At 42.5% G+C, this 23,463-nt stretch overlaps 2 protein-coding genes across 4 annotated transcripts in view; one reads left to right on the forward strand and one right to left on the reverse strand.

Annotated features, from left to right (window-relative positions):
* Positions 1 to 845: 845 nt before the first annotated feature.
* vps4a (vacuolar protein sorting 4 homolog A) overlaps positions 846 to 23,463 on the reverse strand; it is a 60,119-nt gene continuing 37,501 nt past the window's right edge. For 2 of the 3 annotated variants that reach the window (XM_077567304.1, XM_077567302.1), the window contains 3 exons: positions 16,512 to 16,731; positions 11,748 to 11,888; positions 846 to 2,599 (listed from right to left, as the gene is read on the reverse strand). In XM_077567304.1, the coding sequence (XP_077423430.1) occupies positions 2,498 to 2,599; positions 11,748 to 11,888; positions 16,512 to 16,731 (463 nt within the window). In that variant the 3' untranslated portion in view covers positions 846 to 2,497. The remainder of the gene's footprint in view (positions 2,600 to 11,747; positions 11,889 to 16,511; positions 16,732 to 23,463) is intronic. The other variant, XM_077567303.1, reaches the window with a different exon arrangement.
* On the forward strand, positions 19,767 to 21,085 carry LOC144053173 (uncharacterized). The gene is made up of 3 exons (XM_077567305.1): positions 19,767 to 20,699; positions 20,785 to 20,856; positions 20,942 to 21,085. Exon 1 carries the CDS (start codon positions 20,050 to 20,052, stop codon positions 20,632 to 20,634), a length of 585 nt encoding a protein of 194 aa, XP_077423431.1. The 5' UTR covers positions 19,767 to 20,049; the 3' UTR covers positions 20,635 to 20,699; positions 20,785 to 20,856; positions 20,942 to 21,085.

Genomic DNA, 23,463 nt, shown 5'->3' on the forward strand with positions numbered 1-23,463 from the left:
TCATGACAAAGGTTTCATTAATCTAGCTGTAAATCAGGAGAATTATGAAGATATGAATTGAAGGTTGAAAAGTTATTTAGAGGGAATTTAAAGTCTGCTAATGTATTTTATGTTGTGTGTTTAAAAAGAAATTCATTCATTTAAAAGAAAAATTCAAATCCAAAACAAGTCCAAGGTCCATTTTTGTTAATTCTCACTGTAAACTGTGGGGAGCTGGTTTACTCCAGAAACATGCATAGTCCATGCGTATGATGTGGAGCTGTTGTATCAAAAAGAGTACCTGTCCCAAGAAATTAGGGTTGGGATTTGATTATATTTTAAGTCATTTTCTCCTTTGCATAACTTTTATTAGATTTGGTTTACTCACTGACAATTTTGGGAGCGGGAAGTACCCCCAAACCACGACAAGCTACCTATCACATACCCCAAAGCCCCCCCCCCGCTATTACTAGGACCCGAGCGCCCCTAAACCTCTGATCCTAGAATCGCCTCTGGTTCACGCTATGACTGCCTGATTTAAAATGAGCGGCAGCTTGTCTCATCTACCGTCACGTGTGCATTGGGCATCGCTTAGCTACCTGTTCAAAGTACGTTCGGCTTTGCTTGGGTGTTCGGGCTCTGAAAAATAGGTCAAACTCTGAGGCCTTTTTTACTCTGATCTTCTGGTCTATGTCCGATTTGTATGAGTTGCGAGACATGTGAACTCTGAGGTTCCACAGTATTTTGAACATTAAGCTGAATTTCCATATTGTGTACACTGTACAGTATTTACTGCAAGTTTTCCTCCCCATTGTCCTCAGATTGATTGCCCCTCAAAAAAAAGTAAATGTCAGAAATGCAGAATATTGCTGATATTTACAAGTTTATTGAATCTTGATGATACAGACCATGTCAAAAAGGGTTAGGGTTAGTCCAAACTACTGAAATGTAGGTTTTTATTAATGCACCTTATATTAGTAGTAATATCCACATGACCAGTCGCCCAATGGGGCGGTGGGCAAATTCAGTCCTCGAGGGTCGGATTCCTGCAGGTTTTGTAGCTCCAATGTAACTGATCCCAATCAACAGGAGCGTTATCAGGCTTATGCAGAGCTTGATGATGAGCTAATCATATATCAGCTGTGTTGGAGAATGGAAACATCCAAAACTTGCAGGACTCCGACCCTGAAGGACCAAGTTTTCCCACCTCTGCTACAGGGACAATTAATGACCCTTGACTGAGTTGGACCTCCATCATGAATACAATGATGCTCTCACAGCATACTATCTCCATCACTTGCAGATAATCTTATATCCTGGACAGAGCTGGATTGGATTCTTGGTACCATGAGAGCTTAATCTTCAGTCAGTATACGGTAGCTGACAACACAGAATAAAAGAGTGGAATAGTAATAAATAGAAATAGAATAGAAATAACAGATAGTCCAGAGCAGTGACATGTGTCTAAGAGCCTTCACCAAGAGATGGGGGACTTTGGCATTCACCATGACTCATCAACTAAATAACTGTTTATTCTGTAGGAATAAATGAGCAAAATCAAACACTGTATGGTGTAGGATCAGGTTTTTTTTTAGGAAATAAACTGTCTAAATAAACCATCAACAAATAAAGATTGTGTCGACTATTAGAAACAAAAAGTGTTACTAATTTATATCTTTTAGGACACTGGTTCTCAGCCCAGCCCCTATGCAGTTTTCCATGTCTCTCCAGACATGGAAACACAGCTGAGGATCGTTATCAGGCTTCATGCAGAGCTGGCTGATTAGCTAATCGTTTGAAACACCTGTGTTGCTTGTGGGAGACATGGACAACAGGCTGGATAGGGGTACTCAAGGACCGTGGCTGAGAAACACTACTTTAGGAAAGCTGATAAGACCATGTGACATAAAATACGCAATGTAATGTCCAATGATTGAATGGTCAATAACAGCTTTTAGGCATTTCACCATATATAATTTCATCAAAGAGACAAACTTTGCTACAGATTTTTAGTATCAATGTTTAAAAGTATCAGCCAGTAACAGTAAAATGCTGAAACACATAGACATAGTAGAGGCAGCAATGATCTACAAATGACACTCAAATTAAATAACTAAATAATACGATGACATGTATATTAAGACACGGACATTAAGCAAACTTTTTTGTTGTCATTATTCTTCAAACCAACTAAAATGGCAACAAAATGTACAATCCTTCCGTTACCCTTTGTAAAAGTCAAAGTGTGTTGTACTGTAGCGGCAGCTTTTTAATGGTGCATCATCTAAAATAGGGAGTCACACCAAGTTTTCTGTTGCAGCATTTGGCCAGTACTCGCTCTAAGAATTCAAAACAAGTAGCGTGGATGAATCTCTGGGCAAAATCCATTGATGCGGGGCTTTCTTTTGTGAAATCCAAGAGAGGCAATGAACCAATGGAGAGAAGGCTATAAGGGGGATGGTAGAGGTGTGTTTGCTAGGAGCAGTTTGACGTATTTATGGTTGGGAAAATCATTCACTCAGCCCTCCATCCCAAAGTCCTCTGTGAATTTCTTGACCTTGAGCAGATCTTCAGTGTTGACTGTTGGACGAGTGGTGGAAAGGGACCGCAGCATGTCTGACTGCAAGTGGAAAGAACAAAAAAACAAACAAATAACATTATTTTGTCTTGTTACGTGTTATTCTATTCCTATTCACACACTAATTAGCAAGTGTGATGCGTCTACAATAGTGAAGTCAACAATTATTGACAGCCACAATGCATCACATTTGGAAATCAGGTTACGTTCACACTGCAGGCAAATGCGATCCAGATCGGATTTTTTTGCCCAAATGCGACCTGTGTATGACTTTTTTGTCAGTCTGAACGGCTCAATTCTGATTTTTTCACATCCGACCTGGGTCACTGTCATATGTGGATCCTAGATCGTATACGTATCTGATTTTTTGCAATGCGACTGCAGTCTTAACGGCCTCGACGTCATCAAAAGTCCAATATGCACTCCATGCGGGCGGGGTCATTAAGCTTGATTTATGCTTGACGCATCCGTGACTTTAATTTAATCCCACTTGAAACATAAAGTATAAAGATGACATTTGTGGTGGTGATATTAGTAATTTAACCACGCTGACGGCTCATTTATTACGCGTGGCAATGACGTGATGTCATCGTTAGGGAAAGAAAAATAAGAGAGGTCTCCGTGAGATGAGGCGCTGAACAGGCTCGCCTCATTTTCACAAAATATTATTTCTACCTCCTCCTGCACTCCTCTGTAAATATGAGATGGTAAAAATATGAGCTCCGACGACGGACTTATAAAAGTCCGTGGCCCTGACACGCTGCTGGACCATACGTATTTACTTCCGCAAACAGCGTTGTGAGTGACGTTGTATCTTCTTCTACGCATGCGGGTCACTTTAGGGACGCATTACGTCCACACAGCAGACAGACTGAGGTCGCAATTAATAGGTGAACGCTTACTCCAAAAAATCGGATTTCACCAAAAAGTTGGAATTGAGCATTAAGACCTGCAGTGTAAACGTAGCCTTTCATATGTGGTCCTAGATCAGATACGTATCTGAATTTTTGCAATGCGACCGCAGTCTGAATGGCCAGGTCGCAAATATATCCGACCTCGATGTCATCAAAAGTCTAATATGCACTCCATGCGGGCGGGGTCATTAAGCTTGATTTATGCTTGACGCATCCGTGACTTTAATTTAATCCCACTTGAAACATAAAGTATAAAGATGACATTTGTGGTGGTGATACTAGTAATTTAACCACGCTGACGGCTCATTTATTACGCGTGGCAATGACGTGATGTCATCGTTAGGGAAAGAAAAATAAGAGAGGTCTCCGTGAGATGAGGCGCTGAACAGGCTCGCCTCATTTTCACAAAATATTATTTCTACCTCCTCCTGCACTCCTCTGTAAATATGAGATGGTAAAAATATGAGCTCCGACGATGGACTTATAAAAGTCCGTGGCCCTGACACGCTGCTGGACCATACATATTTACTTCCGCAAACAGCGTTGTGAGTGACGTTGTATCTTCTTCTACGCATGCGGGTCACTTTAGGGACGCATTACGTCCACACAGCAGACAGACTGAGGTCGCAATTAATAGGTGAACGCTTACTCCAAAAAATCGGATTCCACCAAAAAGTTGGAATTGAGCATTAAGACCTGCAGTGTAAACGTAGCCTTTCATATGTGGTCCTAGATCAGATACGTATCTGAATTTTTGCAATGCGACCGCAGTCTGAATGGCCAGGTCGCAAATATATCCGACCTCGATGTCATCAAAAGTCTAATATGCACTCCATGCGGGCGGGGTCATTAAGCTTGATTTATGCTTGACGCATCCGTGACTTTAATTTAATCCCACTTGAAACATAAAGTATAAAGATGACATTTGTGGTGGTGATATTAGTAATTTAACCACGCTGACGGCTCATTTATTACGCGTGGCAATGACGTGATGTCATCGTTAGGGAAAGAAAAATAAGAGAGGTCTCCGTGAGATGAGGCGCTGAACAGGCTCGCCTCATTTTCACAAAATATTATTTCTACCTCCTCCTGCACTCCTCTGTAAATATGAGATGGTAAAAATATGAGCTCCGACGATGGACTTATAAAAGTCCGTGGCCCTGACACGCTGCTGGACCATACATATTTACTTCCGCAAACAGCGTTGTGAGTGACGTTGTATCTTCTTCTACGCATGCGGGTCACTTTAGGGACGCATTACGTCCACACAGCAGACAGACTGAGGTCGCAATTAATAGGTGAACACTTACTCCAAAAAATCGGATTTCACCAAAAAGTTGGAATTGAGCATTAAGACCTGCAGTGTAAACGTAGCCTTTCATATGTGGTCCTAGATCAGATACGTATCTGAATTTTTGCAATGCGACCGCAGTCTGAATGGCCAGGTCGCAAATATATCCGACCTCGACGTCATCAAAAGTCTAATATTCGCTCCACGCGGGGGCATTAAGCTTGTTTTATGCTTGACGCATCAGCGAGGTCCGCACGGCTCAGGAGACGTACGTGAATCGGCAAAGTTGTTTAGAGTAACATGTGGCTTTATTGAATTTAATTTAATCCCACTTGAAACATATATAGTATAAAGATGACATTTGTGGTGGTGATATTAGTAATTTAGCCACGCAGACGGCTCATTTATTACACGTGGCAATGATGTGACGTCATCGTTAGGGAGAGGAAAAAAAGGAGAGGTCTCCGTGAGATGAGGCGCTGAACAGGCTCGCCTCATTTTCACAAAACATTATTTCTACCTTCTTCAACATCACTCTTCTGTAGATATGATATGGTAAAAATATGAGCCCCGACGATGGATTTATAAAAGTCCGTGGCCCTGACTCGCTGGACCATACGTATTTACTTCCGCAAACAGCGTTGTGAGTGACATTGTATCCTCTGCTGCGCATGGGGGTCACTTTGGGGACATCCACACAGCAAACAGACTGAGGTCGCAATTAACTCTTTGACTGCCAGACGTTTTCAGAAACGGGATGTCGCCAGTGCAAGCCGATTTAAGCATTTTGACTGATCTTTCAAGGTCCACAGAAAATGTTGTGTTTGGACTATGGAAACTATTTACTATTTAATACAAATTAAAGCCGAAAGAATACGGCCGAAATAGGATGTTGTGGTGACGCAAGCAAAAAAAACGCTGCAAGCAAGCATCTGTTTGAATTAAACAGCGAACGCGGGGTTGAGTGTCCGTCTTGCTTCTCGCTAGCTTTTCACTGTGTGAATTTGCACCGGTCGATCGCAGCAGCTCTCGGGGTCGTTGCTTGGTGTACAACATTTAAGCGGGTCGAAAAAAGACAGAACTGCCGTGTACTGCAGTACAGGTGAGCCACTCTTTCTCCTGCAGCGCCTTCCCTTTTTTTTGTTATAAGAGCCCCTCGAACACTTCCGCTTTTTCACCAGCATCCCGGTGGCCGCGCTAAATACTTTAGCTAATGCTAGCACTATTGCTATCAACAGTTTTAAACACGGGAACAATTAACACTATCTCTGGGTAGCGGCAGACCTGTACAGGACGCTATGTGTGACTTTGCAGTCCGTTCCCGAAGCCGATTAGCTGTTGCGAACAAATGTATTTATCTATTTTGAAACGTTGATGAATAGGTGAAATGTGAATGTGCGAACTACATTGACGTGCAATCGCACTGCCAGAAAATGCTCAACCCTCGTTTGGTGTTTAATGTACTAATAGCTAACATGTCTGCGTTGTGGGCACATATCAATTTATATTGTCCTTTGTTAAAATGACAGTGCTAAATAAATATTTCATAATAATATTATAATTTTAATTAATTATAATAAATGCAATGGTAATAAAAATTGGCATAATTATTTTTCTGCGTTTTGTCTTTCGGCCAAGCATTTTTCATTTTCGGTTTTTGGTTTCGGCCAAAAATTTTCATTTTGGTCCTTTCCTAATTTACATTTATACAAATATGATCAACATTTGTACGTGGTCATCTAGTGGCTAGGGCAGGGGTCGGCAACCCAAAATGTTGAAAGAGTCATATTGGACCAAAAAGACAAAAAACTAATCTGTCAGGCGCCCAAAAAAAAAAAAAAAAAAAAAGCCGTACATATAAGCTTTATAATGAAAGCAAAACAAGCTTTAAGAGTCTATATTAGCGTACAATCCAAATTAGCAATTATGATTAAATATTTTGTAGATCTTGGCAAGCCTCGCGTTTTTGTATTGTATTGAAAACAACCTTGCATTGAAGCAGACCATGCCTAGCACAGATAGAAGAATAGTGTACGAGATTAAATATTTGCACTCACTGAACAGCTAATATTGACGTTTCAATCTCCTCCTCCCACTTCCGTTTTACAGAGTCGAGCAATTGAGGATCGAGGGATCCCAAGGATAGATAGATTAGATATGGCGCCTCTGAGCAGGGTCTAGGGTGAGCACTTGGTCAGCCCAGGACCCTTGGGGCTGGTTTGGGAAGTTAGAATAAGTAGATTGTATGAAGTGTCTGGCTTGCAAGAAACGAAAAAAGATTGAGGCAAATCAAATCAACGTGCGAGTTCCTGAAAGTCAGCAAAACGGTTATCTTCATAAAAGTCACCAATCCGCGCCAGGCCTTTGCATCGCCAACTGGCAAAAGTAGGGTCGGAACTGGATGATGTTAAAAGGTGATTCTTGACAATAGGAGCAAGAGTTGATGGTTCAACCAACCCATAATTTTTACGGAACTAAGTCCAATTTTCATGTGCACTCTATAATGCTTTAGCTAATGTAGGGTTCTACGTTAAGCCTTTTCAAGTGGCCCTGCCAGAACCAGGACTGGCCCTGTATATCGCTAGCCTTGGGCCGATACCGCACATCAGAATTTGGTAAATTTAACATTTTTCAAATCAATACTATTAATCATCCTCACATGTGTATATATATATTTTTTTGTTTATTTATTTTACAAATGATTCACCAAGCTCAAATGTTGAAAATTGCTTTCTTTGATGATGCAATGTCAATAATTGAACAAACATTCAGTTTTTGAGGATGACGGTAACACAGCACATCACCAGAACTCGCCTCTTCATCACCGCAAACACGACACCACTTGGCAAAAAAAAAGGTAGCTGAAATAAGAAAAAATAAGAGAATAAATAATGTAATTATTCCTAATAAGAGATAAAGTAATTCACAATTAGTCAAACATAACTCTAAAACATTGTATATTATATATTAAAGTGTTGATTTTATTGATCAAATTTCTAGGGCCATTTATATTTTTAACGGTGTCCAGACACCATGTACAATACACAATAAAATGAATTTTAAAAACTAAATACGTAAATAAAAGTAAAATATCTAGTGAGCATTTATATTGAACATTTGGATTGATCGGTATCGCCAGGAGTTTAGAGAGACTGGCAACCGGAAAGAAATACCCGTTTTGAGCAAGACCAGATGACAGAGTCTCTCAAGATCTTCCGTGCAGCCATAGGGACGAAGCTTATGTGCAACATGTAAGACTTACTCTTACTTAATTTTTTTCTTCTTTTAGGAGAGGATTGATTAGATCACTTGGAAAACAACCTTTGTTTAAGCCCATGTTTTACATTAAAAAAAAAACACAAAATAATAATAATAGTTTGAAAAAATAAAATATGAATAGTAAAACAATTATCTTGTCCAACAAGTACTTAGTGTGAAATCTGAGCTTGTTTAATGGAACTCCAACCTGCTGTATTTGCAGGGAGCCATTCCGCTTAGTGCTGGCTTGGCAGATATAATTTTTGTATTATTTTTTTTAAATACACAGTAACAATAACAACTAAAGCTGCAAGCCACTTTGGGGTACTAGCATGTTGGGGTACTGGCACATTGGTATTATAATTTTTTTGTTGAAAATGGCACCCTTTATATAATAACTATAACCTTTATATATAACCTTTAATATGTTTTTTTCTTATTTATTTTTTTAATGATGCTAGGTGTGATGAGTGTGTAAAGTTTCAGTTATGTTTCGGTTCTGTGGGGTTGGGTTTTTGTTTGATTTAGGGTGCCTTTTGTCTGCGTCATCAGTGTTTTGTTTTGTGTTCCTTGTTTCTCCCCTTGTCTCGTCATGTGTAACCACCTTCCCCGTGTGGTCAACCAATCATTGCCCTCACCTACTTGTGTCTTGTCTAGGTGTGTCTTGTTGAGTCAATCAGTGTGGGTGTATTTAGGCCCTGTCCACACAAAAGCCAGTTTCAATGTATCCTCACAAATTTCTTACAGTTTAGGCCGTTCGTCCACACGTTTCGGAACTTGAAACCGATCACTTTTGAAACTGGGCTCCAGAGTGGAAAGAATTCAAAACGCGCCCCATACACGTGTCTGGACACCATATGCAGGATACTCTTCCGGTGATGACGTAATGGTTGCAGCTCGATGACGACGCTTTGTCGGAGATTGATGACGTATGTGCCAATTCTCGCGTGACTGTGCGCGAACCGTCAGCCGTCAACAACAATGGCGGATAGCCGTGTCGTAGTTGTTTTGTGCAGCCTCCTTAGCTTGCTTATGCTTTTGCTGCAAAATATTTTGCTTCTTTATTCCCACGTTCAACAAGCGGTGTTGTACTTGAATCACCTGCCATTGTCACTTCTCCTGTGTTTGACTTTTTCATGCTGTTTTGATACATGTAAAGCCATGTTTGTTCTGTAGATTGCAATAAAGTCAGGAAAAAAAAGTGTTTGTCTTCTTCGCTGATTCTTCATCTACGCTTTCTGTTAACTCCCTGTGGCTGTGCTACAGCGCCACTCCAGACTTGGCATATACATTACAGCCGTTAAACGTCCTCAGCGTCTCCTTTTGGACACACGCCAGTCTTGAACTGCTTCTGTGTGTACGAGATTTGTTTGAGGAATGACGGCTTTGCTTCCGTCTGGACAGGGCCTCAGTCTGCTGTATTTGTTCAGTCCATTTGGATGCATTGTTGTCGTCATTGTTGGTGTTACGTGTGGGAAGTTGTGTGTTAAGTGTTCTCAGTTCAGACTAGTGTTCTCAGCCAAGTCTTCTCAGCTCTGTCTGGCAGCTCTGTCTGGCAAGCCTCAACCATTCCACAGCAAGCCAAGCCTCAGCCACTCCACAGCCAGTCAAGCCAAGTCACTCTACATTAAGTCAAGTCCGTTCCTGTCACGTCACACTCTGTCAAGTCCAGTCCCGTCAAGTCCAGTCTAGTCAAAATCTTGGTTTTCCTGCCCACTTGGTCTTGTCAATAAATCACCACGTTTACACATTCCCTCTGCCTGTTCACTGTGCCTCCTTGCAATTGGATCCACATCTTAGACTCTACCACAAAACCCTAAGACTCTCAAATCAGTTCTTATTTTTTTGATGAACAACAAACAACGGCAACAGCGTTTTATGAAAAATCACAAAGTTCACGTTTCAACATTATGAAGGCCTAAACACTCAGTAGGAGGCACTACAATGAATATTTTTTTTGTAGCTGTCTTCAGGCCTGGACTGTCATAAAATATGGGCAATTTTGAAAAGATAAGGTCATTTGGGTGAAGTTAGAGCAGGTTTCATTGTCACGGTGAATCATCAGACTTTGCGGCACCGTGTTGGCCACACCCTTTGCAAAAAAGTCAAAATATTCGGTCTGAGGCATGATCAACATCTTCAGGCTTTTCTGACAAATTTTCAATTGCATCAGTTCAACGGGCTCAGCGTAGCAGATAGAAATATAAAAAAATAAAAATACATTTCTTGACTTCATTAGGTGGTACTATACGAATATTATCATTAGATGTCTTCAATGGGTGGCTGTTAATATACATGTGAAGTTTGGGATTTTTTAGGGCATGTACAGGGGAGTTATTAACTCATTCAAACCCAAAAAAACGTGTGAAAACGTCACAACTCGCTTCTTGTTCATTTTAGCATATGTCTCTAAGAGACTTTTTTGTAGGTGTTGGGCTCCTTTATATACCTCCAAATGTTCGTAGATCTTGCATAAACGTGCAACAATACACTATAAAATATTGCTCATCACAAGTTTCATGAGTTTTTGCGCATGCTTAGGCCTTTGAAATCAGCGTTCATTTCTTGGCAATCAATAAGTTACCACGGCAACAGCATTTCGGGAAAATTCCTAAACTTCTTGTTGTAACGTCATGAGCAAATATGAGGTAGTTCCTGACCTAAAATGATTGGAGAAAAACATCAACGAAAAAAACATGTATTTCTTTTTGCCAAATATATACGCTTGTAGAAGTAGAAAGAAGAAATTTTTGAGAAGATAAGATCATGTGGGTCAAAATAAAGCAGCTTTTATTGTCACGGTGCATGATCAGACTTTGCGACACCGTAATGGTCACCGGCCTTTGCTGAAAAGTCACAATATTCGGCCAGGGGCATGATCAACATCTTAAGGCTTCTGTGACAAATTTTCAACGGGATCCCTTCAAAGGCTTGGCGCAGCGGATAAAAATGTAAAAAGTGACCATTTTTGTCACTACTAGGTGGCGCTATAGATATAACCGAATATTATCATATAGATGCATTTAGGTCGTGATTATTAACATACATGTGACGTTTGGGATTTTTTGGGCGCATGTACATGGGAGTTATTAAATATTTCCCCGTTTGTGGCGAAGTAAATATGAAACGCAAAACTTGATGTCCCGCCCCATCATATAGTATTTTGAATACTCAAGATTTTTCCCCTGAGATGATACAGGCCAAGTTTGAAGTAAATCGGATGAATCTCCTAGGAAAAGGGGGCAAATGTATGACCCCTGTGAATATGTAAAAATGGGCCAAATTTGGACATTCAAAAATTCATAGCTCACTTCCTTTACATTTTAGGATATGGCCGCAATGGACTTTTTTGTACATCTTGTACTGAGACTTGATTACACACATTACATTTTGTCACTAGGAAGACAAGTAAGTGGCTTATAGTGAAGGAAAAGGGGGCTAAATACTTTTGCACACCATACTTTTCAGTTTTTTTGTTGTAAAACAAGTTTCAAATAAGATACCCACTTTGTTTCACTTCACGATTGTGTGCTACTTTGTGTTTAACGTTCACAAAGTTTGTGCTCGTACCGTGCCAAAATGTTGAAAAAGTCAAAGGGTATGAATACTTTTGCAAGGTGCTGTACTATCACAAATGGCTTCAATCCAAATTGACCTTCAGTATGTTCATAGCCTTCTTCAATGAGATGACTCCTGTATTGATTCCTGAAATGTGTGCAAAGCTCACCATGCAGACTATTGGTTCCAGTAGCTTATCACTTGGCACATCAATCCAGGTCATCTCTAAGGCAGCAGGGTCACCAGGTGAACAAGGGGTCAATAGGTCATCCACCATTATCTGACTGTTGCTGCGGGATGGGCCGCGAATCTGCAGAAGTGGAAACACTAGAGGGTGAAATGATCAGGGCTAGACATGAGCGGTGCACAAGTGCGCATGCATACTAAAACTACTTATATGTGCACTAGACGTTTCGGTTGCCCCAGTGCGGTTTTACGTTCCAAAGAATCTTGCAACAAGTTTGTGAGCAGGCCAGCCAATCAAAAAGTCGAAGTCAAGTCAGTCAGCAGCTACAACAATTGCTTCTTAGTGCCAACTTCAGAATAGTAGACTATTAAGGTATTGATGTCTATGTAGTATGTACAGTATTACTTGTTAGGCTTTTATTTTGAAGTTGGCATAATTTGTGGAATGTTGCATAGTGCCAACAAACGCTATGGCAGCTAGCTTGACCGTGCTTGGCTCAGCCTCTCATGCTAACGGCGTGGCGGCGGCACAACGCGGGGACATCAAAGAAAGGGGTGTTGGTGAAATTGAGAAGGTCTTCGAAGTATTATTCTCTCCACCGGCTCACGATGTCACGAGTCAAGGTCAGCAACGCCCCATCTTCACTATATGGTGCACTGCTTTTCTCTCCTGAAACACCGGATGGTGGACCAGAATTTCCTCGAAGGTGTCCACAAATTGTTTTTCATGGCCTCGCCAAACTCCTCTCATGCCTGAGTTTTTGCCTCAGCGACCGCTGAAGCTACGTTCCACTTCACCAGCTGGTATCCAACAGCTGCCTCTGAAGTCCCACAGGCCAAAAAGGCCTGATAGGCATCCTTCAGCTTGATGGCATCCCTTACCACGTGTCCACCAGCGGGTTCTGGAATTGGCAAACAACCGACCAAATATGGCCACAGCTCTGATTGACCGCCTCAACAATGGAGGCGCGGAACATGACCCATTCTGACTCAATGCATGTGTCCAAATTCACAAGGCTGGGTCCTCCGAAGGCCGAATTTGTCGGCTGCATGACGTCACTCCTGGCGCAACTCGATAACACGCACAGACATACACATGAATGAAGTGTCGGTCAATGCACTACTGACAAGTAGCATTGACAATTTATTTATATGTAAGTCCGCGTGTGCTGTCAAGTCACGCCGGGAGTGATGTCATGCAGTCGCCAAATTCGGCCTTCGGAGGACCCAGCCTTGTGAATTTGGACACAAAGCAATGTCTCCTGCCTCCCCTGGGACACAGGTGAAATTCTGCCAGAGGTGGGTGTTGAAACACTTTCTGACAGGGGATTCTGCCAGACATTCCCAGCAATCCCTCACAATATGTTTCGGTCTGCCAGGTCAGACCGGCATCTTCCCCCACCATCAGAGCCAACACACCACCAGATGGTGATCAGTTGACAGTTCTGCCCCTTTTTTCACCTGAGTGTCCAAAACATGTGGCCGCAAATCCAATGACACAACTACAAAGTCGATCATCGAACTGTGGCCTAGGGTGTTCTGGTTCTAATCAAATCTCTCCAGATCTCACACTGTTAATGCCCACATGAGCGTTTAATTCCCCCATCATAACGAGGGAGTCCCCAGATGGGAGAACTCTTTAGCACCGATGACTCCAAAAAGGTGGGAATTCTGATTCAGTTTGGTGCATAAGCACAAACAACAGACACAAAACTTTCCTTTGTGCTGCTATGGTTTTATAGATATTACACATGCTGGTAATGCATTCTTCCTTAGAGGAGACGTCAAACTTTTTACAGCACAAACAAATCACAAACGAAACATACTACTTTAGGTCCGCTTGGAGTAGATGGGCTAGGTGAACAGATCGAATCGCAAGGTACTAGGCAATTCACACCCCTACAGGCAAAGTAACTTAACTTTTTTTTTTTAATTTTATTATTATTATTATTATATTTTTATACAAGGAATTCAAATTATGTCCAGCCTATAGGGTGTTTATTTCTGTGAATATTTGTCACACAAATGCCTCACTCCATAATGACATATAGTAATAATAATAATGATAATAATAATACATTAAATATGGAATGTTAAAACCATTGCCATTTACTAGAGCAGTCAGAATAATAATAAAAATAAAATAAAGACTGGATATATTTATATATATATTTTTTTTGGTTCCTGCAGGCTAAAATAATCAATAATATATAAAAGAAACCACCAATGCTACGTGTCGCTATGACTTACCAAACACCGGTATCTTTTCTTGATCACTGTTATGGTCGCGATATTAATGGTTTTCGGTGGAACAGATTTGTCAACAAATCGCTCCTCATGTCGGCTGTTTTTCGGCAAATCTCTACTGTTATTTTGATTAATATTACTCACGAATGTCTTCCAGGCGAGCTAAGGTCCAAAAGGAAGACACGTCTATCACGCAAATGCACCATGTATGTACCATAAGATGAGCGCAGGAACACTATTTACTATTTTTATAAAAGAAAAAAATTGTGTAAGGATTCACAGAATTTTCTTTTTCTCAAAATTCAAGGATACAAATGTATGTAATTATATGTGCAAGGACTTCTTTTTGTCATACCAACACATATTTCCACATGACATAGCAAAAAATGCAATCCACTGAGGTCCCAGTTGAGCCCACTAAGTCCCCAGACACGTGAAAATAACATAAGATAAAATAAATATGATGATGAAAAGGGTAATGTAATGCTTAATTTTGAAAATGAAAATGCAATGCAGTGCTTGAATTCCGTCCGTCCGTCCGTCTCCTTCCGCTTATCCGGGGTCGGGTCTCGGGGGCAGCATCTTTAGCAGGGAAGCCCAGACTTCCCTCTCCCCAGCCACTTCAGCCAGCTCATCCGACAGGACCCCAAGGCGTTCCCAGGACAGCCGAGAGACATAGTCTCTCCAGCGTGTCCTGGGTCGTCCCCGGGGCCTCCTGCCGGTAGGACATGCCCGGAACACCTCCCCAGGGAGGCGTCCAGGAGGCATCCGAACCAGATGCCCGAGCCACCTCAACTGGTTCCTCTCAACGTGGAGGAGCAGCGACTCGACGCTGAGTCCCTCTTGGATGACCGAGCTTCTCACCCTATCTCTAAGGGAGAGCCCGGCTACCCTGCGGAGGAAAGCCGCTTGTATCCGGGATCTTGTTCTTTCGGTCACGACCCACAGCTCGTGACCATAGGTGAGGGTAGGAATGTAGATCGACCGGTAAATCGAGAGCTTTGCCTTTCGGCTCAGCTCCTTCTTCACCACAACGGACCGATACAGCGTCCGCATCACTGCAGACGCTGCACCGATCCGCCTGTCGATCTCCTGCTCTAACCTACCCTCACTCGTGAACAAGACCCCAAGATACTTGAACTCCTCCACTTGGGGCAGGACCTCCTCCCCGACCCGGAGAGGGCACTCCACCCTTTTCCGACTGAGGACCATGGTCTCGGATTTGGAGGTGCTGATCCTCATCCCAACCGCTTCACACTCGGCTGCGAACCGCTCCAGTGAGAGCTGGAGGTCACGGCTTGATGAAGCCAACAGCACCACATCATCTGCAAAAAGCAGAGATGCAATGCTGAGGCCACCAAACCGGACCCCCTCAACGCCTCGGCTACGCCTAGAAATTCTGTCCATAAAAGTTATGAACAGAATCGGTGACAAAGGGCAACCTTGGCGGAGTCCAACCAAATTCGACTTACTGCCTGCAATGCGGCATGCTTGAATTCCATATGATATTTATAATGTTATGTTATACTTGAAGAAAAGAATAGAGCTCAAGAATAAAGTGTTCAACGTGAAGGGATGAATGGGCATAAGGCTATGATTATAGTTTTGAGTAATTGAGTTTTAAAGGTGGCGTCTTAAGTTTTGACCGTTTGTGTTTGTAAACAATTCAAAAGTGATTCCTCCCGTGGCTCAACCCCCACTCTTCTCATCAACATTGCGCCTGCCTTCACGCGACACGCCCCCTGCTCTGTGATTGGCTGGAGGGGTAATCATTGACTTTCTGCCCAGAAACGTCCCTCTTATGGCAAAAACACAACTAAATGGCAAAATACAGGTTGGTGGGTGGTGGTTGATCACAAAATCACCACCGCACATTAACAGAAGCCCAGAGGTGTTGATTGAGAAGGATTTCATGTGTATACATCCAGTGTTTATGAAGTGTTTATTTCCTAGTGAAAACTCAAGACTCCACCTTTAGTAGTTGAAAAAAATATGAAGTTTTAAAATCAACGAATAATTGTTTTATTAATCGTGATTTCAATCTCATTCAAAATAATTGTGATTATTATTTTTCCCAGTCATCCAGCCCTAATATATTGTATTTTTGTTTGGACGCTGGCCGGCCGACAGGTCTTCCTGGTTTAGATTTTTCGCGTATAAAGGTATGTGAAATCTTCATTTGATGGGCTGTACTTTGTCACGTAACCACATCATGCAACTGCAATTCATATTTTGAATCCCATCAAAAACAGTGGTGGCTGAGACTTGCCACTTGTGAAATGTTAATGCAGAACCCCACACGTTTCAAGTGTGCACGCTTGGACAGTTTTATTGATCCCGCCCCTATACTGCCGCGCACCTGTTGTGATGGAAAAGCAATGGATGCCATGCAGTGTCGGGTCCGGCTGCGCGGTGTCATGTGGTGCTGTTCGGGGCTAATGGAAATGTGGCATAAGTAACAAGTGTTTGTTAAGAATAAGGTAGGATTTTCTGGTCTCACCTTTTTAAAGTGTGTTGCAGACTGGACCTTCCGGACGGGCTGCATTAATGCATCCCGTACGATGATGCTGATGTCAGCACCAGAGTAACCGTCTGTTTTGTGAGCAAGCTGCCGCAAGTCAGCCTCACTCAGGCTGTGAGGTGTGTTGCCCAGGTGTAGGCGAAACATATGAGCCCGGGCCGGTTCCTCTGGCAGAGCGATGTAGATCCGCTTTTCAAATCTGTTTAAAAGAGGCAAGTTCCACTCAACCACTGCTGTTAATAGAGAAGTGCTAGAACAGTTACTCATCCATGTGTGGCAAAACATGAAGCTCACAACAATGATGATAGTAAAAAAACAAAAAACAAAATAGGAGCAGGAATATCAAAAGGTAAAAGACGTAACGTAGACCTTTATAGAGCAATTCTATCTGGCAATTTAAAGCAGACATATTGGCTACCTAATAGCATAAATAACTTAAGTTATTTTTGAACATTTTCAGGAAATCGCCACACGCGCACACACACTTGTCTTTGTATCATCGTGGGGAATTGTCATTGACATAATGCATTTCCTAGCCCCTTCCCCTAACCCCAACCATCAAAGATGATTGACTAGCCCCATTCCTTACCCTAACCTCAACCATAACACAATTTAAACCTAAACTCTAAAACCAAGTCTTGACCCTCAAAAGGAGGTCTGAACTTGTGTGGATGACCAAAATGTCCCCACAAGTTCAAGTCAGTCCCCACAATAGTTAAACCTGGAAAAACACGCGTGTATGGGCTCCACGATGTAGCAAAGACAACGGCGCACGCACACACACACACAGAAACAATATAAAACAGATAAAAAATGAATAACCAAGAAGAGTCCAATTGCCTCAATTAAAGCTTTTACCCACAATTTTTTAGCAAGTAAATTTTCATTTTTCATTGCTACCGTGCAATATGGTAAAAAAGACTTCAGGCACTCCAGACACTATATGTATACAGTGAATCCATGTTATTCACGGGTGATAGGGACTGGGCCAGCCCGCGAGTAGCGGAAGTCTGCGAATAACTGATGGCCAATAAAATGTGCATTGGAGGGAGAAAAAAAACTAATCTTCCCAAAACAGTGATAAACATTTAGGTCTTTATTTTCGTACAGAGGCGCATGTGCACGCAGCGTAAAAATGGGTTTAACTTTGTTTTGGTGCTAGGGCGTGTCTAGTTAGGGCCCGAGCAGCGATCGCACAAGGTTCCATTTCCTCTAGGATTTTTTTTTCAGTAGCGGGACCAGCCCAACTTTGGGTTGGGGAAAATCGGGAAAAAAAATTCTCTCGTCATGCCCACAGAAATTAATTTGTCAAGGGAGGAGGGTCGATGATGTCTGCGGCTCTACGCTAACTTTTTAACTAACTTTTTCAGTTGGTCGCACTGCACAGGATTTGGTCGCACCATTTTTGGGGGAGGTGCAGCATGACCATATTTACTGATGTACAGTCGTCTCAATTTGCATACCGTAGGTTGATATGACGTAATGATTGACACTGACTCAAGATATATTTGCACGATATTTTACTATAACAAGAACTGTCTGCAACAAGCAGCGGCTGGCAAAACAAGTCAATTATTTTATATAACTTAAAAAAAACATTAAGATGATTGATGAAAATAAAACTGCTATACTATGATGATGATGATGATGAGTGGGGGCTGTGGGTCGGTGGGGTGCCTGGTGGGCCTACCATGCCCCATGCTGCTGCGTTGTGCTTGGGTCGCGGGCCGTGTTAGTGTTGGGGTGGGGGGCGTTCCTGGCTCCTAGGTTTACTCTCCGGCCGGTGGCACCTGCAGGGGCCCGGGGGTTGTGCCTTGGCGCTGCCACGGCCTGGCGGGCCCTGGGGGGTTGTGCTTGCTCTGTCCTGGCCGGGGTCGACGGCTCCCCTCTTTGGTGGAGGTTTTCATGCATGCCAGATCCACCACACAGCATCTACCGAAATTCAAACACAATCTGCTTCTTCCTCTGGTCGTTGAATCGGTGGAGGCTGATGTCTGTGGATCTCATTCTGCTTCATCTATCCTTCCTTCCTTTCCTCAGTGTTTCCTTTGGTCTCTTGAGGTCTCCCTAATTTGTTGGAATTTAAATGTTTCCGGGGTTGGTGAAAGATTCTGGTTGGTAACCCGGTGGGTAGTAGGTGATGCCTGGTCGGTGCTGAATTTTTGCTTTCTTTTCTTTGACCCTTCCTCGGGTCTGCTGACTTCACGACTCTAGCTGGATTCTGAAGTATTCGGTTTAGGTGAACGATATGGGATTTTTAATAGGTTTTAGGTGAATGCCGCACCCGCACATACTCACGCCCATACAAAAAAGAAGAAAAAAAAGAATCGGTAAGATTACTGAATGAACAATACTGAGCTCTCTCAGGGCAGAATTTCTTCTTTTTTTTTAACGAAATACTGTGGACCGTAACGAGTCAAGGATGCATCTGTCGAGGAAGGATGCATTTGTACTTGCTCCTGCAAGTGACTGCTTGTGACTTCTATTTTTTTGATTCTTACATTGAGATTTTTAACTACATTGTTTCAATATGCATGGCAGAAAAAAGAGCTGACGAGATTGAGGAGATAAAATCTTCTCTTGCAAAACTCAAAGAAATGGTCACCGAAACAATAATGAAAAAGAGCATTGTTTAACTCTTTGACTGCCAAAAACGTTAAATGACGTTTCTAAAAACCTGCGGAGGGCCGCCAAGGACGTTAAAAGACGTTCTCCAATTTATTTATTTATTTTTTTGGAAACGGGCGGAGGAAAGCCTTGCCCAGCTGTGGTGAAAGTTTCAAGCAGATCTAGTTAGCCTAATGACTATTTTTGGCCCCTAGATGGCAGCAATGACTCTCTTTTGACAAGATTGGGTAGGCGTCAGTAGAAGACGTGAGGCGGAGTGATAGATATTGTAACATTTTTAATACTTCATTTCATATATTAACCATTGTTACACATTATTAACATTTAAATTCTTCAGTATTAACCTTGTCGAAATGTTTTGTGTCCTGTGCAGAGCAAGTGGTGTTGATTTCGGTATAATCTGACCTTAAGCTGGGACATACTATTTAGTCTAAAAAAGTTCCTTCTCAGCGTTTTGTGCGAAAACACATTTAGTCCTTGAGAACAGAATCTGTTTTCGAACACGCACTCCTGACTCTGTTTTCGCCATCGCTCATGGAAAAGTACCCAGAGAGTATGTTTTGTCTACAAATGAAAGAGAGGAGGTCTTTTAACTCTTTCACTGCCACTGACGTTTAAAGACGTCAAGTAAAAACCTACGCTTCACTGCCAATGACGTCAAAAGACGTCATCCAATGATTTTTTTTTTTTTTTTGAAACGGGTAGAGGAAACCCTCCCGCATGTCTGGTCAAAGTTTCAAGTCTGTCTGTTGTGCCTAAGGACTATTTTTGGCCCCTAGAGGGCAGCGATGACTCTCTTTTGACAAGATCGGGTGGGGCGTCAGTAGTATAAAAGGCCAGGCGGGGCTAGAGCGTCGAGGAGTAGGCGAGAGTTGAGAAGAGACGAAAAATGGCGAACGACGGTAAGAAGCAGACCACGCTTGATCGATTTTTTGGAAAAGGAGAAGCATCAACCAGTGCTAAAGTGCACCATTATGATGACCGCGATGATGATGGTGATAAGGAGGTTGACGCCGAAGCTGCAGCGTTGACGCGGCGGCAGCTTCGTTCACGTCCTCAGGCCTCAGAGGCTAGCGGTGCTAGCGCCGGAAAACGTCGTGCACGACCGAGCACTTCTGCACGCGAGGACGTTCAATCCGACGAAGGTGATGATGATGGCGACAATGAGGTTGATGCCGAAGTTGCAGCGTTGACGCGGCGGCAGCTTCGACCGCGTGTTAAGGCCTCGGAGGCTAGCGGTGCTAGCGCCGGAAAACGTGGTGCACGACCGAGCACTTCTCCGCACGAGGACGTTCAATCGGACGACGACGAAGAGTATCCTGAGTCCGATGGATATTCTTCGGAGGAGTGGGTACAGTCTGACCACGGAGAAAGTGATTCGGACAGTATTTCATCCGCAGAAGACGTCGAAGGTAAGCACAAACTTGCTATGAGATACTTTTCTAGCACGCTGCTAGCACCTCGTGTAACGTGAATGTGCATTCATAGATCGTGGATCGTGCTCACAGCGACGTCCCACTGCAAAGACGACAAAGAGAGGTATAAAAAAAGTGTTTTCAATACACCGCAACAACAAAAGAAAACGCTCTTTCGATATTATTGTAATTGTATATATTTCTTTCAGCTGCAGCTCAGAGTGACGCTCCTCGGAGTGAGCAGAATAAAGGTCCATCAACCAGTGGATCCAAGAAAAAACGTAAATATATATATTTATATATATATATATTGCATCACACTGATCTAAAATGAATATTATATGATATTGAAATGTATATTTGCAGATCCCCAAAAATCTGGCTGGCATGAAGCAGGCTGGCAGCCAAACTCCTTCCCCTTCACTGTGGAGCCAGGACCAAGAGGTGCCGCAGCAGAGCTGAATTCAACCCGGCCAGTTGACTTCCTGCAGCTCTTCATCACAGACGAACTTCTGCAGCACATTGCTGATCAGACAAACTTATTTGCACGTCAGTCAATGCAAAAACGGGCTGAAAGTCTGCCACACTGCAGGAGTCGTGCTTGGAAGCCAGTGTCTGTGTCTGAGCTCAAAACATTTTTTGCACTCCAATTCCTTACTGGGTATATAAACAAGCCCAGTATCGAAATGTATTGGACTCAGGACGAAATAGAGACGACACCATTCTTCAGTCGCGCAATGCCTCGAAACCGCTTCCAGCTCATCTGGAGTTTCCTGCACTTCAACGACAACGAGACGGCACACAGTTCAGACGACAAACTATTTAAAATTCGTCCTGTGTTCAATCACGTTGTAAACAAGTTCAAGGAACTGTTTCAACCGGGCAAGAATATTTGTATTGATGAGGGAATGATGAGTTTCCAGGGACGTCTTTCGTTCAAAGTGTACAACCCCCAAAAGCCGGTCAAATATGGGATCAAATCATATATTTTGTGTGACTCCCAAACCGGCTATTGTTTCAATATGCAACCTTATGTTGGCATTAGTTGTTCTCTCCCCGATACAGTGTTCAACTTACTGGATCGTCTGCCAGGAAATGGGTACACACTATTCATGGACAATTTTTATAACTCTATTGCTTTGTGTGAACGTCTCCTGGCAGCGCGCACCAATGTTTGTGGAACGCTGAGGAAGAACAGGGGTGAACCCAGTGAGATAACGTGCCTAACCAACACTGGCCTTGGGGTGGGGGGGAAACTGGTAAGGCACAACACAAATGTTTTAATTGTGGCATGGCAGGACAAACGTTTGTTGAGGATGGTGACAACGTTTCACAAAGATGAAATGCGGACAGTGGAGGTGTGGCGGAAGGCACAAAAAAAAAAGTGCCTTTCGAAAAACCAATTTGTGTTGTGGACTACAATTCCAAGATGAATGGAGTGGACAAGATGGATCAAAACATCTCGTACCACCCATTCACACGGAAAACGTTGAAGTGGCACAAAAAGTTTGTTTCGTATCTGTTCCAAATATGCATGTTCAATGCTTACATATTGTACAAAAAAAAAATGGGACGAGTCAACCTTTTTTGGAGTTCATCCAGCAGGTGGTGAGAGGGTGGCTGTTGCCACAAGACCAGGAGGAAGTTGGGATGGAAGAGCATGAGGAAGCCAGACAAAGTACCAGGTCACCGTATTTTGATCCTGAAAGCCGACTTGATGGTAACATGGCCAAACACACGCTGGAACACATGCCTGCTACTTCCCGGAAAAAAAAGCCAGCAAGAAGGTGTCGGGTCTGCATGCGAAGGGGCATTCGCAGTGAGACAAAGCTGTGGTGCAAATCTTGCAGTGTCCCCTTGCACGCAGGCGAGTGTTACACTGTTTACCACACAAAAGTGAAATTTATGTAGTTCAAACATCCACACAATTGTAAATAATCACACATGCACTGTTGTACACCTTTGTAAATAGTTTGTCAAATTGTTAGTTTTCTATGTAAATAAACTGTTTTTTTTGTTATAAAAAAAGACTTTTTCATTGTTGGTGGTACTGTTTTATAGAAGTAAAGCACTATTTAGGTGTTTGTGGCATCATTCATGGACAAAAAGAAGTGTACAATTCACTGAAGTGCATGAAATAACATCGTTTCACAAAAAGCCGTTTTTCTCCACTTTTTGTTTCAAAACAGAGAATTTCGGTGAAAGTTACCATTTTCTATTGTTGATTACTGAAGAACGGAATAAGCTAGAAACAAACTTTTTTTTTCTGATGAAAGATGAGAGTCCAATCTTTCATTTGGTAGTATGTGTGTTTCCATAGTCCAAACACAACATTTTCTGTGGACCTTGAAAGATCACTCAAAATGCTTAAATCGGCTGGCAGTGGGGACAACCCGTTTCGGAAAACGTCTGGCAGTGAAAGAGTTAACTATAAGAAGCCATTGTACACGCGGAAGAGCTACATTCGACGCTCTGAAATTCCACCTGTTTAAGTGAAGCAATTGGAGTCTGTAATGAATGTCCAGAGATCTGACCTTTTTTTTTATTAAATCATTTTTGCAAAGGTGTTTTTTCTTACATTAAATCTGTCTTCAAGTTTTCGAACACGCAAAGAGGACAAAATACTTTTAATCCTCTTTCAAAATGGTGCACCCCGACGTAGAGCGACGTTTTGCAGCGGGGCGTTCACAGACGAATAGAGCTCCCGGCCACATTAATCACGGTAAGTGGACACTTTATCCACGTTTTAGGAGTTCTGTCTGTTTGAGAACGCTGCGGCTAGTAAATTCGTCTTGCAAAATTATATTGAAGATGGAATTTATGTAAGAAAAATAGTGATAAATTTTGAAGTCGTTTGGTTGGACGCGAAGTCCCAGATTTCGGATTTT

The sequence above is a fragment of the Vanacampus margaritifer genome, chromosome 6 (genome assembly GCF_051991255.1).
Source record: "Vanacampus margaritifer isolate UIUO_Vmar chromosome 6, RoL_Vmar_1.0, whole genome shotgun sequence".
In the NCBI taxonomy this organism is placed as follows: Eukaryota; Metazoa; Chordata; class Actinopteri; order Syngnathiformes; family Syngnathidae; genus Vanacampus; species Vanacampus margaritifer.